The sequence below is a fragment of the Poecilia mexicana genome, unplaced genomic scaffold (genome assembly GCF_051168715.1).
Source record: "Poecilia mexicana isolate PSO_F unplaced genomic scaffold, ASM5116871v1 scaffold_2, whole genome shotgun sequence".
Lineage (NCBI taxonomy): Eukaryota > Metazoa > Chordata > Actinopteri > Cyprinodontiformes > Poeciliidae > Poecilia > Poecilia mexicana.
Genome location: NW_028263371.1, coordinates 50381929 through 50400647, shown reverse-complemented (window position 1 = coordinate 50400647; position 18719 = coordinate 50381929). Strand labels below are relative to the sequence as shown.

Below are 18719 nucleotides of genomic sequence, written 5' to 3'. Positions count from 1 at the left end.
TAAATGATATGACACTTATTTTAATGAATGATTTTAAAAAATTGTCTCTAAATAAGCATATTTTTCAAGCAAAATATGCTTGGAAATTCAGAAGTTTTTAAGTTGGGTGAAATAACATCTCAACAGTAAAGCACTCACATGACATTCTGAAATTTGCCCTCTATCACTGGATTTATGCACTTTTTCTAATAGCAAAATGTAATTTACCAATCCAAAAGAGATTGGTAAATTGGTACAGTCTCTGTATAATAAATCCCAACTCTAAAGAAAACTCAAGACCATAGTAGATTATAATATTCATCACAGTAAATAGTACATCAGTTGTTGATGCATGACAGCATGCTTGTTGATGGATGGTAGTAAATCCTGAGGTTGTTTTTTTATATTTTTCATGACAGGAAGAGACAGGATGAATCATATGGCCGTTCATAAAGCAGCCTTTGTTTGCAGACACAGTCTGCTTTTCTGTCCCTAGAGGAGTTTGTTTTTTACTCTCTGAAAAGATTAACAACAGTTTATCTGTTTTCACCGAAGCTGAGAAAAGAAACATATGCTGTGTTTTTATAGCAGTATCAAATGTAAGAGACATCCAGAGACATAAAAAAAGATCAACACACTGATCTCAGTGTGTGTGCGTGTGTTACATGTGTTGTGGTTGTTGCTCACAATCAGTGGATGACCATGTATGTACATCCTACATAGAAGCAAACACCAACAGCTCCTGCTTCTTTTTGCCCTCTGAACCCAACGGCTCAGTTTCAGGCACACACACACTCATGAAGTCGCACTCGGGGCCAGGAGCTTGTAAACCTAAATAGCTCCTCACCAAAGGGCACCAGCAACACTGCAAATATCTCACTCTGCAGGCTAGATCAGGTCTTAAAAAAAAAGAAAAAAAAATCAGAGCATGTTATTTCTTATTCCTGCTACATTTCATTCTCGTGGGAAACGGCTGAACCTTAAATGGATCTGAGAGGAGTGAGGCACAAGATAAGTCAAGAGGGTGAGGAAGGAGGTGGTGAGGGGAGATATGGAGAAAAATCCAGACAGGAAAATGGAGAAATCCCCTGTATAAACTGGACAGTGAGTATAGCCAAAGAAATACCAAGAGCCTGGAGACAAAGGGAGAAGTATGTTTTTCATTTTCACAGCTCTGTGGGAAAGCAAACCAGAACAAAGCACAGTGGGCATTTTCTACTTCCCTGGCTGTTAACAAACAGACAGCCAGTAAAATATTGATGCTTCAATCCCAGGAAAGAAATGTCTGAATGATTTTGGTACATCTGAGTGGGGAGAATTCACCTATCTATAATTAATACGGCTGAAATGTTAATAAGTGGATGAGAAAGCACGGAAATGCAGACTGAGGTTGGAAAAGTAAGCGTGTGTGCTACTATATGTGTATTTCTGTATTTTTCTCTGTTGCTATCTGTGCCAGAAAGTTTACATTTCCAGTTTTTTACACACACTGCCTTCCAAAAGTCTGTCTCTACTGTGCGTAGCATTCACCCATTTTGTGGCAGCCACAGAGATAAGAACTTGCAGACAGTAGATCTTGTGGCACTTACGATTTTCACATGTTTTAGGTCCACAGATATCTTGTAAATGTCACCAGCTGTGCACAGTTTGTCCTCTCCAGGTCCATTATATAGTGAATCAGCAATTTTGTATTGTTTAAAATGTCTGCAGTAACTTCTACTTTCAGTATTGACTTGGAGGTTTGCCATCTGATGCAGCAAAGGAGTTTGAAGAGGTTGTACAGAATATTGGTCAAAATAAACCACACTGAACTACCACTTGTGAATGCTAACTTACTTAGCTAATTATTGTAAGTTTCAGACTCCCTGAAAATCTCCAAACCACTGTTATTTTTTACATGTCACAAAAATTATATTAATCCTCCACTGATGGCAGTACAACTGCTGCAAAAACACAAAATTTTATTAAGTACTGTATTTGGTCTAGTGTCTAGACCAAATACTTAGTATCTTAGCACAGCAACTTTTCAGCAAGATAAATGTAACTTTTTCATTAATATTAAGAAATTATTGACAAAACAATCTCCTATATCTTGCTGAAACGTTTCTTGTAAGTGAGTTTTGTCTTTTTGCGTTAGAAATTAGAGAATAATTACTCAGCAAGCTTTTTTGTTTTTGCAGTGAGACATTTGCCAAATGAACAGCAACAGTGTACAGTTACATGAAAACGTAAAGACACCACATGAAAGTGTGCATGTGATTTTAAGAGATCTAAACGTGTGGAAATTTAAAATGTAAAACAAGTTATAACAAAACTAACATAGCCAAATAATAAAAACTGAATACATTTTCAGTAAAATAAAATCCTTTGTAAAATATAATGAAAATGCATATTTTGTTGAGGAATATTTTAATACAACCCCATTTTTATTCTACCTAAAATGGCTAAAATCAAACAAAGATGTATCACATCAGGTACACATGATTAAATAATTTCTTTTTATTTTGCAGGAGGCTTTCTGTTAAAAAAATCACATTTAGAATTGTGTGCTTTTGACTCCCGAGTACCAGATCAAAAATCTGTGTAAATTAGGAATCTCAGATTGTAACAAGTAATGAGCCTGACTAATGGATTTCTACTTATCTCAAAATAACTTGAAATCATCCGTCGCACTGATGGAAAAAAGTCTTGCAATAATCAAATGCCAACATGACCTTGCAGCACAAGCAGCGTTGCCCCGAGAGCAAACCACAAGATGCTAAAAGAAATCTCACAAAACCACAAAATGTCACAGAACCTGCAGCCAATTTTTGCTACTGTTAATATGAAAGTGCATGGCTGTACACCCAGAAAGAGACATGGAAAACACAAAGGCAGAGAGAAAGCAGAGAGAATGTAGACAAGGATGAGATTACTGGAATAAAGCTTTTGAACAGACATTCAATCAATTTACCAAAGGCTGCTTGAAAAAAGATCATCTGTTATAATATTAAAGCTGAAGCAACACTGACCACTGCAACATGAAAATTACCAAAACATATGAGTAAGATCCACAAAAATTGGCTAAGATTTAAAAAATGGATATGGATTTTGCTGTCTAAGTGCAATTAAATAACTTCCTCTTCTAGAAAGAGGTCAATATTGGCTTGCTAATGTTAACGTCCTTGTCTTTTAGACTATTTTATAATGTGCAAAAAAGAAATCTCCTAAGTTAAAAGATTTTCTTTTTCTTTGATGAATAGTGCAACATGTGACAAAAAAAGCACAAAGAATAAAAATAAAAATGAAACCAGCTGGATACTCCAAATTCAGTTATTGTTCTTTTATTTGGTGAACATGATACAGTCTGTGAGTAAATGAGTTATTTATTTGAGAAATAGACTTTTGAGTTAACATGATTTCTGATTGCCTCCTAAAACTCTAGTCCAACAATGCAATTTTCAACAATTTATCTTTCAGCCTGCGTTCATTGCTGGTTGCTTGATTTTGATTTAATGGCGTCTTCCTGTCGGCCTCGCTGTGCAACCAAAGCCAAACAGCCCAAAAACGTGACGAACACCAAATCCTCTAATCTGTTTTAATGCAGCCAAAGTGTGAAAAAGCCTGCTGGAACAGTAAATGTGTCGTAATTAGACTTTGATAATTAGAGACAGGGGGCCGAGGGAGGTCCCAAAGTGATTATTATGGCAAAGTGAAAGCCAGAGAAACAGAAGGAGAGTGGGCTGAAGTTCACCAGCAACTCTCACTGAGAAACAGGCGAGACCCAAAGCTGCAGGCAGAAAGAAGAAACTCAGACTCACTGTAGTTTCTTATACAACTTTAAATGTCCCCACTGTTTAAACCAATTCACTCTCAATATTTCTCTCTATAAGCCTTTTGTCTGTCAGTCATCAGGATCATCTGCGTGTTTTTCTCTCACCTGCAGTCCAGCTTCTCCATTTCAAAGTGTGGGTTGAAGTTGAGGACGATGCGCTGCGATGGCTCCGGGGCTGTGATAACCCAGTGGCAGTTCTGGTGGGGTGGATACTCCTGCGGGTAGCCAGGGGTGGTGATGTAGCCGGCAAATGTGGCATCTAAGTTTCCGCCGCATGGCTCAGAGGCTGGGTGAATGGAAACAGATGAGGCATGAGTGACATCAGAAAAAAAAATATATGAAATTTATCTTTCTATTTATTTGTATTTATAGGAAGATCTTACTTTAAAGATTGGTGACAACAATTAATTGACAAGCGGCCATTTTCTTAAAAAAAACTTTGGTCTTGTCTTGTATCAAGAAGTAAATCATCTTTCCACAAAATAAAAGGCTAAACCTTTCATAATATGCTGAATTTAAAACAAGAAACACAATATATTTTAACAATTTCTTGAATGAGCGCTGTTAAGGTGAAATTATAGGAGTTTGTCGAGTGTTCATGTTTAAAAACAGAAACGCATGAAGTGCATTCTGCATCCCACAATTGACTTTATTTCTGTTTCTCGTTCTGGCATGAGTCTGCCATCTTTATTTCTGTCTCTGGATCGTTTAAGGATGACAAGTGGTGCCATCTGCTGGACGGTGGCCAAACTACAAGACTGATGTTAGTTAATCGATTGGAATTATTTTAATCCAATGAAGCATTAAATGGCAATTAATCATAAGTCTATTAATTATTTGTGTCTCTAATTAAAGGGTCTAACCTTTCCTAAAATGTGCTAATATGAAAATAGTTTAAAATAATTTATTATCTCAATGTTTATTACAAATGTGCTTCAGATGCTAGAAGAAATCATAAAGAAAGAAATTAAAAGTAAAGGAAAACAAATTTAGAAGACGCTCTCAATAGCACTTCAAAGTTGACATCAGCAGAAAAAAGTGCCATCAAGGTCAGTGTTATGTATTTGTTATGAATCAACACAATTATCATCAAAAATGCATTTCTTCATTTTGATTTTTATCTGTAATTGGGGTAAAAAACAAGGAGAACAATCAAAATAAAAGATCTGTTCATAAAGACCGGATATGAGAAACTGAGAATCTCAACAACCTGATGAACAGAGGCATTGTTGTGGTTCATGATGACACACAGACCTGCCATCACACACACTCAGCCCTCCAGAAGCCACAGTTACTGTCACAGAGCGGATCCACTTGTCAGCAGTCATATGTCTGTCTCATGTCATAAACAATGGCACTTATTCACAGCTGCAGATTCAATCTGACACAGATGGGCAACACATTCATATCTCTTTCACCCAGCAGCATAACACACACAACTCTACTGTACGAAATGTATGGGCTCTGTTGTACTAAAACGGTGGCTGCTCTTTTTGATTGACTGCACAAACTCTCAGCTCTGGACATCTAACTGTAAGTTATAATATAATTATAGGTTTCTATTAATTTGCTTTTCACGACCATTACCTTTTACTAATTTCTTGCTCCATCCTTCTTACAGTTTCTTACAAGAAAGTTAAATTTTTTTAATGTTATGTTACAACAGCAAACTTCATTTTATCTGTGATAAACAGAATAAGTGCATACTTCTGAAGTGGAAAGAAAACGGTGCATTTTTTTTTTACAAACTAAAATTTGGAAAGTGTGGCATGCATTTGAATTTGCATCCCCTGACACAATGATTTGAGAGTCACCTTTTGCTGAAACTTTAGCCGCATTAAACACTATTGAAGTCAGTGAGCTCTTTCACCATCTGTGACCAGCTTCCCTGTCCCTGTGGAATAAAATCCGCAAAACATGATGCTGCTACCAACATATTCAGGTATTTAGAGTAAAGCACAAAGTTTTGCTTTCCTTACTTTTGCTGGTTGATTTTGGTCTCATTTGAGTTATTTTACACATGTGTAATGTGGCTTGGCACAAACTGGAACAGTATTTCTTACGGCGTACACTTTAAATGTGCAGTTGAATTACAGTAAGGTCTTTCTGCCTATTTTTCACCACTTCACAATTATACACTACTTTGTGTTGTTTTATTACATCACATAACATTACATTGTGAACTTAAACTCTGAAATTAGCTAGATAATTAATTAAAACAATCAAAAAGCACACAAATACCAAAGAAAATATTTAAAAGATTGCCAGAAAACATTAGGAAATATTAATCTAGACCTCTAAATTTAAGTAAGAATTTAAAATAGCACAAATAAAGTAACAGAAAACAGTAGTAACAGACTCTCTTCTCACAAAGCAGTATACATAATCACAATGTCATGTAAGGATTTAAATTCTGACCAGTGCTTGCTCAAGGAAGTAAAAGGAAAATGTTTTTTGATTGCAGTTTTGAAAAAAGCAACCATAAAGATGACATTATTTAAGCAGTAACAAATAATAATAGTGGAAAAAGAAATCGCTGTATCTGCAAAAAAGCAGATGGATTTTCTGTAAATATTTGGGGAAAACGATGGCCACGACGGACTAGGTTATTTAAATGAAAACAGCATCTGCCAGTGCTGGCTGATTGATGGGAAAATACTTGGCTGGTATGCAACACCCTAAAATAATGTCCTGTTTTCCAGAGAACGGGAGAACAAACTCACAATTGGACTCCTGACATAGTTCATTATTTACTGAGCCACGGCTAAATACGCATCACGAGACATGCCTCCAGGAGAAATGTAGAAGAGAGCAGAGCCTGTCTGAGGAGGCTGTGTAAGCCACCATCAGGCCTTCTGTGCTATGACGTTTTATTTATCACCACTGTCCTGCGAGGGCTAGCACAGCCAAGCCAAACTGCTCAGCAGAATACAACATGGTTTAAAGCTATTAATAGACTGGCTACTGTAAACCATCTCTGAGAGGAGTAAGACATGCACACATAAGGCACAGCATAAACACATAACCAGATATCACCATTACATGCAATTAATACAGTTTATAATTCATAAGGAATAGTGATTAGATTCATTTTCATTCATGTATTGCAATAAAAAAAAACAGGCCAACTCAGGATTTGATACATATAAACTGTTTAAGTCTCAAGCAAGAGAAGTTCAGAGAGAAGATCAGATTTCAGCAGTCAGCAAACAACATGACTGACATTTTGGCTTTTGTACCTGGTGTCTGCCTCACTCTGCCTGCTAACAATTAATGATCAGCAGTCTGGATCTCTCTAATTCCCTCTCCCTCACTCTAAGAACCAACTAATCCCGTCCATCTCCTATCTGTTTCCAATCTCCCTGGTGACACACAGAAATACAGGAGTAGAGTTACAAGAGCCGTGTAACTCAGCCACGCGCATTTTGTGTCAGCACCACCTGGATTAGTGTTTAACCACTCCACAATCTGAAGGCAGCACCAACCAAAAACCAGTTATAGGAGCTTTGCTTAGATAGCTCTGTCTAATCAAACCGTGTAGAAGGTGTGATGTGTGAGAAATAAAGTCATAAACTTTAATAGATTACAAATATATTTGATTGAAAAATTGCATACATTTAGATTTGTTTGATTTTTCGTCACAAACTGAAGTGTTGCTTATGTTGAACTTGGTTAAAAATATTAAACTAAGCAATTAGCAAAAAAAAAGTTAATCAAATGACCTATTTTGCATTAAATTAAACATCCAACGTTTCCTTGTGATTTTTTGTAAATATTTAGCCACATCATGTCTTACTGTTTTCATGTCTCTTAATGTTCAACATACATACTAAACAATAAAACACACTCAATGCTTTTCTTTCGGCCAAAATCATAGCAACTGAGGTAAAAGCAAACTGAAAAAAAATCTCTAACCATCCATCCCATATTATATAAATGGTATTTACTGCACATAAACAGGGGATCTTGTAATTGTTATGCAAAGAACAACAACTTGCAAAGTGTAAATCTGGGAGATGACAAGCTGTTAGTAGAACAGACTGATCAAACCATAAATCTTCAATGTATCATAACAGAAAAATGCTGCGGATGCAGACAGGCCTTTAAAATTTACCCAGACTGTTTATCTTTTTCTTACAGCCGACTGTCATCCTCAACCAACTGTCTTCTTGATGAAGAATTAGAGGAGAAAACAATTCAACCACCTGCACAAAAACCCAACTGAGCAGCATAGAGCTGTTCTGTTAATTCAGTTTTCAGCATTACGGCTCTCTCTCATCTCCCATTGCTCACCTTTGACCTATAGCTGATAAGGATAGTACCTCTAAGAGTTTGAGGAATCAGACTGATCAGTTTGTATGGAATACTGTGTCTGCTTCTCTCTTAGAAACTATCAATCCCAAGAGATTCACGCAAAGTCATTAAACAATTACTGAATCCAAACAGGGCAGAAAGTGACAAATTGAGCTCAAGAGTTCCCACCTGACATCATCTCGGATTAGGTGCCATTTAAAGTAGACTTTATTGTGTTCGCTCATCTGCACACACAGTCATTTAGATATATGCACACTGAAATGAAATGTCAGGTCCTTGCAGTGGTAAGGCAATAATATACTCAAGGAGGGAGAGCTAGGCATTCTTTAAAACAGAAGAAAGCGTGTAGTGTGCCTTGGAGAAGTTTTTACTGCATGTCCAAAATTGTTTTGATACTAAAACATTCCAGACTTGAGGAGGCAAAAAACTTGGTGTCTGTAAGGATTTTTGTCTAAATTTTAACAGTATTCAGACCATATTACATATAAACCATATCTCACTATAACCTTATAAATATTGACAGAAAAAATAATTTTGTGTCAAAATAAGAAACAGAAACATGCCTCTTATTTTCAATAGGTTAGATTATTGTAATGTTGCATAAACAGGTCTCTGGAGAAAAGGAAAAAAAAAATCAAGCATGCAGCTGTTGGTTGTCTAAAACACTCCTGCCGAAATGCTGAACGGATCCAGGCAAATGGACCGACTCTCTGGTTATCCAAGGACAGAACTTAAAACTTTAAAGCCTGTAAAATTCCATAAGGTATGAGTATTAGGGCCATAATAATAAAAAAATATATATATTTTTTACAAGAATAAGGTCAAAATAAGACAATACAGTTGTATTATAAGAAATCATATTGAGAACAAAGTCGAAATAATGCAAGTCATAAGTCATAATAATTTGAGAATAAAGTCAGTACTTTGAGAATTGAGTCATAATACTATGACTTCATTCTCGTAATATAATTTTGTTCTCATAATGTAATTTTTTCGTAGTATTATGCTAATACTGTGTCGTACCTCTTACATACCTTCAAGAAATTTTAAAATAAAATGTTTTGACATACGGAGAGGCACTGCAGTGATGTAAGGACTCATCTGAGACCTGTAATCTGTCCTCCCAGGACCAGAAGAGGAAGTATTTCTATCCTGTAAGGCTCTGGAACCAAGTCCCTAAAACATAGTGCAGCTTTACCACTCAAGTAAAATCTTTTAAAACTTAACATTTTAAGACAAAACAATAAAATCAAGGAATTTTGCTATGTGCTGTTTTGTCTCAGTCTATCACATGAAATAACAATAAAATACAAGTTCAGGGGTGTGAATACTTTTGTTATGCATCCTATGCAAAGAGAACAGCGAGAGTGAGACATGTTTTGTTAGTAAATGAGGAGAATAAAGCATGTAAGCACAGCTTCCAACACAAAATCAATTGGAATTCTAATTTGTATTCTACACTAAAGATCTGAGATCTGCATGCTGTAAGGAGGAGATGCTGATCTGGCAAAAAAAAAAAAAAAAACTCAGATCATGCCAAGAATGGTGAAACAGCAAAAAAGTACTCACACTTTAACTGTGCTTTTAGACTTGTGCAGCATCCCTCTCTGACTTTTATAAGGCCATGGAAACCACATGAAAACCCCAAATTCTTCTTTGTTTCAGCTTCCGTCCCTTCCATAAACACTTCCCTCCCGTTGACCCTCATTTTCACACAACACAGCTTTTTTTCCCTCCCAAACCACAGGAGCATGTGGAGATCATCAGGGAGAGGTTTGTATTTAGACCACATATTCACAACAAATGTGCAAACAAAAACCGCTGAACATCGCTTATCCTCGTCTGGCTTAGACATCACTGGATTCAGACCACACACACGCACACGCGCACGCACACACGCACACGCACACACACACACACACACACACACACGCACGCACACGCACACATGCAGACAAACACACAAGCAAGATAAGTGGCGGTAAATGGTGCTAAGCAGTCAAGCAGGGATATAAGACAGGTCACTGCATTATTTATGGCTCTCTGCCGTGTTTGGTATTGCATCCTGATAACACCTATTCAGCAACTTTTCCCCACAAGTGCAAACCTCAACACACACGCACAGATGTCTCAGTGCAGAAATGAGTCGCATATTCTCAGTGGAAGTCATATGAACATAAACTCATGACGTTCCTTCTTTCAAATGAGGTAGATCCTTGTTTTTTTGGCACCAAATGCAAATGCTCTGACCTTGTTTCTGAGCTCACTTCCAGCTTTGCCCGATTTGAGTCAAAACAGACACTTTCAGAGCACAGAAATCGATTCGCTAGCCTGCATGAACTTAGTAAATGTGCCGAAATACGCATTTATTTCCATCAGCCTGACCCCATAATGAAAGCATTATCAACAGTGGGAGTTTAATTCATGAAAAAAACTAACTGTTTTTCCTCCACCACACCAGAAAGCTAGTTAAGTAGAAGGCTATAAACCTACTGTCCACCAGCTCTGGCCCCGATAATCCAAACAGCACAGTGAGTCATAAATTCTCATTATTCTGACCTTAAATGGTGCCCAGGAGACCAGTTGAGGTCTACAACTTTTGCTACATGAATAACAAGCCTTAAAACTATTAATAACCATTAAACTTTTTCACAATTTGACATATTACAACCACAAACTTTAAAGTGATTTAAAATCATAGGTCAATACAAATTACTGCATAACCATGAACTGGAAAGTACAAGTTAATGGTTTTCAAAACATTTTAGAAATAAAAGCCAAAGTGTGGTGGACAATCAGCTTTTATTTGCATCTGATTAGTAGTAAATGGGACACTGATCAACATAGTTGATGTGTATTGATGGCATTTGACAAAATGTAAAGTTTATTGATTGTTTCACAGTTGGTGACTGCATGATGTTTTTATGATCTAAAGCACTCTTGTTGCTGACATGTTCTACACAAATAAACTTGAAACCTGAACTCTAACTCCATCTTCTGAAAATGGAAATATCACAAGACAAATGCATAAATACCAAGAAATAGTTTATCACTGTTGGGCAGGTCAGAGCAAAACTTAACTTTTTGGTCTAGTTGCAAAATGTTATGCGGAAATGCTATTCTTTAGCAAGGAATTGGGAAAATGAATGGACTTCAACAAGACTGCTACAGGCTACAAAAAGTTATGGTTCCAATAATTCTAATTATATCCTGCAACTATGCAGGATAGTATCAAAGTGGTGACCCATTAGCAGAATTTAGCCATTGTATTCATGTTTACTGGAGTTGAGATGCGTTCAAAAGTTGCAAGACAATTGCTGTTGCAGAAATGCACAACAGACTTTTTAAAGTTTTAATTGGAAAAAAAAAACTTACTTATCATGTGCTACTATGTGTTATGTTGCATAAACACTGATTGACATACCCTGAAATATGTCGCTGTAATGTCAGAAAATGTGAAAAAGTTCAATACTTTTTCAAAAGTTTATTTCTTATAAGGAAAGTTTGATATAAAATAAAAAACAGAGGCTAAAAAAGAAGTAATAGAAGTCAGAGGAGGATGAATGTCAGAAAAGGAAAGTAATCCAAGAACATCTGTCTCTCATCAACAAAAAGGAGAAAGTCAGCAACTCAAAAAAGCTCACTGGACAAAAAAAATAACATACACACACACACACACACTTATATTGGCACAGACACAAACACACACAAACAGGTGGGGCCGTGTTCTCCAGGTGTTCTGCTTTAACACACAGTGGAAATCTACCGAGTGAGTGTGGATAAAAGACAGAGAATGATGACAGGGAGAAAACTACAAAGGATCTGAGACTAAACACAGCAAGGGGGGAAAGGGAGACAAAATGAGTCAAAAAATAAAACTGAGTGTGTAATGGAGAAAAAAATTACTGACAGAGGAGCAAGCCTTTCAAGTTATAGGGGATTCTAATCCAAAATGACACTCTAATGAGAATAAAACAGTGATAAATACAAGTTCAGTGCCAAAACTACTTTGAAAACAAGTGACAGCGTTTGTTAGAACAGATTAGTAATGGGTAATTTGTTCACGTCTGCTTAAATGGTAACAGACTCTTAATAAAAACCTACAAAGCAACTCTACTCACTAACATTTATGTTCGAGCTGCCTGTGTAATATACATTTTGCCAAAGACAACAGAGGGATGTGTTACTCTAATAGACTTCACGATTAAACAAAAACTCATAGAAAATATTTTGAGCCACTTATGTTAAGAATATGTCCTTAGAAAAGTCGGAAGGAGAAAATAGCCTGCATGTGAAAATTTATAAAAAAAGTTTGTGATTACAGAAATTTGTATATGTCTCCATAACTGTATAATGATTGGTCCTGTCATGGCCTCCAGAGACTGGGCATTAAATGAAATTGTAAATATTGTTCAAATGACTGCATTATAAATGGGATCTAAAATGTAACTTGAAGTTACATTTTAGATCAGAGTTGGATGCAAAAATGAGCTTGAACTCCTAATTTATTTTCAAAGAATACTGGCATTTTATAGCAAAGCAACTAAAAAAGATAATAAAGCTAAAACGTGCGGTGTTTCATGAGTCACACTATAATTTCTATATTAGTCTCAGGTTTTTTACTGTTAGTGCAATATACATGGTGTCCAAAGATCCTAAAAGGCACCAAAAAGACGTTTATCTTGAATTTATGTACTAGGACTTACATCACATTTAGCTACATCCTATATGTGTAACTTTGCTCATTTAATACTTCTTCAATTGTCTTTTAAGATATATACTGTACTTATTTCTATTACTGACATTCTTGCAAAGATATTGGGATGTTTTTCCTTTTCTATATGGATAAGGAATTCATTGCAGGACATATTTCTACATGCACCCATTAAAGATTTATATATTTATTAAAATGTTTTACATCCCCAAACAAATTTTCCAGTAGAGTTCAATAAGTGTGGACTAAACAGGGCTGGTGAGAATCGACCCTTAGTGTAAAATGTTCACATTCATGACAGAAGAGAAGAAAATCAACAGCTTAGATTGACAACTTATAATTGACAACGAATTGCCAATCCCACAGGTTTTCCAACTTCTAAGAGTAACATGATTTAGGTAGATGTCATATTATTTTAAGATTCAAGTTCTTATTTCCAGTCATTAGCATACAGCCTGCTATCGCCTTCCTATTCTTCTTGGATCCTAATTACAGAAAGAATATGCAAACATCAATGGACGGTTTATCTGCTGTACTCCTTTAAGTGATTGGAATCACATTCAAGGCAGCGTGTTTAATGCTCCACATCAGGCTTCTCAGAAGTGTATGAATGACAGTGTCTAACAAATCGCGTGAATGGATTTCCAACAAGTGTGAGAAAACATAGATTGACAGAGTCAGAGAGAATAGGCAGAAAGAGAAAAACACAAAGAGCGGCTGAAACAGTAAAGAGATTTCCCACCGTGTCGGAGCGAGAAGAACAGGAGGTGAGGGAGCTTTCTTAAGCCGGGGTGAGGGAGAAAACACTGACAGAGGGAAGTGTGGAAAAAGAGACAGAGAGCGCTATTAGAGACGAAGTGAAGTGGCGTGAAAGGAGGGGAAAACAACAAGATGATTCAGCGTGAAGAGAGAGAGAAAAAGGAAAACAACCTGTGGCCTCGCACCACCCTGCCGACTCTCCAGGGACTTGGCTTGTGCACAGACTCGATTACACAAACATTCTTCTTTGTGTGCGAAGGTTTTGAAGAAGCGAGGAAAAGGCAAATATCCCAATTTGAAGGATTTGCGTGATCTCTGCTGCCATCTGAGGATATTTTTTCTTTACAAGTGGACAAACACAACTCAACGCGCCACTCTCCCCATTTTCTATAATTACTATAGTGATTACACACGGCCAATAAACAGACGAGAATGCTAACAGTTTACTAATGACATGATAACTGTAATTAGAACATCCTGCTGGACACCCTAATTGTCCTTTCTCTTTTATTTACGTGAGAGAAACGCAGAGAGAAATGTGCCAAAGGATAATTGGCTTAAATTTTATTCACTCTTTGTGAACTATGTTGTTGATGCTACTAAAACACCCCCCTCTAATTCCAGTCCCCCTACATTATTAGTCAATGTTATTTCAGAAGATTGAAAGAGCACTCTTCTCTTATTAAAGCAAGACCTGTGTCCTGTGGATTGGACCCCATCATGGTTCCCTTTTATCACCAATTTTGCTTGTGCTGTTCATGCATGGACTCTGGTCACGGTTGGGGACCTCAGGGTCTCACCTCATCCACTGGTATCTTCAGGCCATGACCTTCAGCAAGCAGCAGAGTGGTGTGAAGCAGCTGAAATGAGCAGGAATGCTCCCACCAGGGTCAGTCACTGCATCACATTGAAGAGTTTAAGTATCTTGGTGTCTTGTTCACGGGTGATAGCAGGAGATGGATAGACGATTGATGCCTTCTCTGCAGTAATGCGTGTAGTGAAGAAAGCCACAAAGCGATGCCCTCTATTTAACTTTAACTATAGTTTAACTTTAACTATTCTTGAATTTTATTTTATTTATTTATTTTTTATTTATTTATTTTTTTTGTGTTTCTTGTCTGATTGGTATTGTTTCTCTGTAAAAGCACTTTGAATTGTCTTTGACTGAAAGGTGCTATATAAATAAAATTGCCTTGCCTTGCCTTGCCTTGCCTTAACAGGTTAGACTACATTCTAGCCCTCAACTTGGGTCATAAAAGAGTAAACAGCATTTCAGATACAAGTTACTGAAATTAGCTCCCTTTATAGGGTGGAGGGCTCAGAAATAAAGATGAAGAACTCTGTCGATGATGGTTCTTTCCATCAAAGGCAATCAGTAAAGGTGGTTGGGGCCTTTAATTAGACTGGCTAATGGATACTTTCCTTTGGAGATTTTCTGGACGCATCCAACTGGGAAAAGGCTTCAATTATAGACAGAAAATGCACTGGATGGACAATATTTTTCTTGTAGGAATGGATTTGGAAGAGAAGTCAGAGTCAGAGAGACTGGAGACGTTCGGGTTTCCATCTTGTACTTGTTGTCTTGTACCATGGTCAACTCTGCTTTGTTACTGGAACCCAAAAGCCATTTATAACCCTAAAGCAACCCGAATGGGCAGAAGTCACACATCAGTGCACTGTTTAGAAGTAATAATCGATGTCATCGCCTAAGGATCAATTTTGAAGTTGTTGCGCAATGAAAGCTGACATTGTTCTCACAAGATCAAAACAAAAGAATGGGAGGACAGAAAACGAAAGCACAACTAATAGTGATGCTTCACCCATTGTTTACATCTGGATTTACCACATCTGGCTTCTTCCGGTGAAGAATCATGACACACGTCAAGTCAATGACGTACAGGTTGGATAAAATGTGCAATGACCGTTCAGCCTGCAGATGTTTTTAAAACTATTCAATACGTATCCAATTTAGTACTACATTTGAAAGTGACACACATCAGATTTTTTGTGGGGGTAAGAAGATCAGGATTGGGCCATTCAGAATGAAAAAGTCGGATATGGTTCACATATGGGCGAAAAAAAAGAATTGGATTTTGGTCGCATTTCTCTACTATGTGAATGTAGCCATATATAAAAGCTAAATACTGCGGATACATGATTTGGGCAAAAAGCTGTGATTTTTCTGAGTGTTTTAGACCGCTTGCATGTGACGTCAGGAAAATAGGAGAAAATAAATCTTTGTAAAATTGTCATTTGAGGAAAACAGATGAAAGGCGATCACTGCTAATCCTGAAACCTGGTGGAAAACACCTGCTTCCTGCAGGATAATTAAACCAAAATCCAAAGAAAGTCTCCAGCAAAGAGTCACCTGCTCACTCAGTTGTAGCACAGAATGACCTGAACCCAATTTTCACTGAAATGTAGAAATGTTTATTTTGCCCTCAATTCTGCAAAAACTATAATTAATGACAAAACTATACATAAAGAAAGTGCTACCTGTAAACAGTAGAAATATGATGAGCAGTCCTGTAAATAATAGGCTCCATTGGATGAAAATGTGAATTAAATCTTATGTTTAGGCATAAATCTGAGTCTTCCACCTTCCATACATCATAATCAGAGTGTATTTAATGCCCTACCTTGGCCAGAAACCCTCCTGAGCTCAGCAGAGGAGAGGAATAAATCTGGATTGGTTTACTGCAGGTGGCTCCTCTCAACTACTGCTTCACACCCAGCTGCTCTCCTCTTGTTACTCTAACGCCCTATAATACTCCCACTCTCTCTTCCTCTCCCCCTGCCTCTGTTTCTTCCCTTTAACTCCCTCTTTTATGCCCTGAAACACTCAAGATTCTTCACGCTACTTATATTTTCTCCTCCTTCCCTCACGCTCTGTTTTTACTGCTCCATTGTTTCGGTGCGCTCTGCTGGGAGCAAAGTTGACAATTCCTCCAGGTAAGTCATTGTAAATAGATTGTATTTTATGCCTTCCTACCCTCTGCACCTGTGAATCAACACGTCTGACAATGCAGCCGTAATGAAAAACATCTCAAGAGACAATTGCGAGATATCCAGGGAAATATGCAGTGTATACAGAAACGCCTTCTAATTTCACCTGCTAATTGTCTATGTGGAACATATTTTCATTTACTGTGTGTTAAAAGCCCTCCTTAAATCAAAAATTATTGAAATTATTTATCCAAATTCAATTCAAAGGGCTGGAATGTTTTCAGCATTTTCAGTTAAACTCTGAGGAGATGAATGATGTGCGAAAGCATTCATGTCCTTGAACTATTCCACATTTTATACATTACATCTCCAAATGTCAATGTTTTTACTGAACTTTTGAGTGAAAATTGGCTGAAAGTGGAGAATATTAGTAAAAACTTTAAAAATTTGTCAAGGTCTTCAATGTGATTTATAAATAAAACCCTCAAAAATGAGAGCAAATTAGCTAGTTTTATTGTCATACCTCTAAATAAAATTCAATGCAACCTGTTGCTTTTGTCACTTAGTAAAAAAAACAACATTTTTGGGAATACAACATCATGAAAACTGATATACAACATGTTTTGTATGTCAGCTCAACAAGAGATAATGTTGAGCTGAATTTTAAAGCAGGTTTAGACTATAAGACAATACCCAAGGCTATGAACATACCTCACAGAACTACACTCATCTAAGCTGACACTGTACAATACGCTTTGGCACGTAGCGGCAGCAGCATCATGCAGTAGGTGCATAGAAGTTGGTTAAAGTTTACTGGAAGTTGGACAGAGCTAAACCAGGTTAAAGAAATCCTGTTAGGGTGTAAAACATCTGAAACTATTCATGCATTCAAAGGCCCACTGCTGTTTATGCACACTAATTGAGCTTGTTTTTATTTGTTGTTTTTAATTTTGAAATCTCTGTCTTTAGATGTGCAAAACTGGTATCCAAAAAAAGAGATTGTTTTGCATAGTTTTAAAAACCATCCTTTTCATTCCACTTCACAATTATACGCTACTTGTCATGAATCATTCCAGTTGGGGAACTTTAGGGGAATAACAAAATGAAGCAAATTTACAAGCACATGTGCAAAACACAAAAGAGAGACCAAAGCCAGTGAGGAACAGAAGAAGAACAGGATGCATTGCAACAGAACAGAGAACTGGCAAAGAACTGACAGAAAATAAGGGATTTTTAAATGCTGGGGAGACCATTAGTGGGACCAAGGTCAAGTGTGTTACACTTAATTCACAGAAGCTGTGAGAGGACATGAGTTAAAAAGACAACAACATTGGCTAATTATAATAATAATAATCAGAACAAAACACAAAAATAACCCAAAACCAGAAGAATCAAAGCAAAGAACAAAGACAAATCCAAATCCAAATCCAGCAATAACACCAGTTTGGCACTGAAAGGCTTAAAAATCCTAAAAATCCTACTAAATTTCACTTCAGTTGGCATCTGTAACATGGCAAATTACATAAAGGGTGTCTTTGGAAAAGCACTGTATGTTTGTGGGAGGGCGCTAAAATGGGCAAAAGCTCATTAGGCAAACAAGTGAAATGGATAATTTGTTTTATTGATGGCTTACAGAGCCCTCTGACTCAGCCTGATGTAATAATTAATTATAACAAACTGAACCCACAAGTAGGTTTAAACCTTGAGGTCATATTAAACACTGATCATAAAGGTTTTCCTTAAGCCAAAGTGGCAGTAAATAATTGCTTTGGGTATTTTACAGCTGCAATACAAGAAGAAACCAACTCAAAACAGATGAAACATCCGAGCACTTTGCAACACAAGAAGCTCATGTATGTATGTGGAGTTGCTTGCTCCCCGTCCACTTTAGACTTATAAAATGGCCCTAAGTTGGGTGGGAGCAATCATATCAATTATATTAATAACATAATTCAAGCCTGAGTTCTACCTGTGGGCAATTTGCTGGAGCACTTCTAACACTGTGTATGGCGGTGATCCTGTTTCATCATCCAGCATATTTCAGTGGAGACACTATAGAGGCAGACAGCTGGTCTTGAGTGGCCAATTATGTCCGTTTATCTCCCTTCCAGGCGCAGCTGCGATCAAACGGAATGAAGAAACAGGATCAAACAGCGAGGCTAAAAATCTCTCTTCCGTTAGGATCGCTTCTTT

The 18719-nt window shown here is 37.1% G+C and overlaps 1 protein-coding gene across 4 annotated transcripts in view; it reads right to left on the bottom strand.

The window, feature by feature from the left end:
• Positions 1-18719, bottom strand: part of LOC106919072 (neuropilin-2-like) — a 115926-nt gene that overhangs the window by 93841 nt on the left and 3366 nt on the right. For 3 of the 4 annotated variants that reach the window (XM_014989225.2, XM_014989226.2, XM_088002286.1), the window contains exon 2: positions 3899-4079. In XM_014989225.2, coding sequence (XP_014844711.2) covers positions 3899-4079 — 181 coding nt within the window. Of the gene's footprint in view, positions 1-3898; positions 4080-18495; positions 18684-18719 lie in introns of those variants that run through there. The other variant, XM_014989227.2, reaches the window with a different exon arrangement.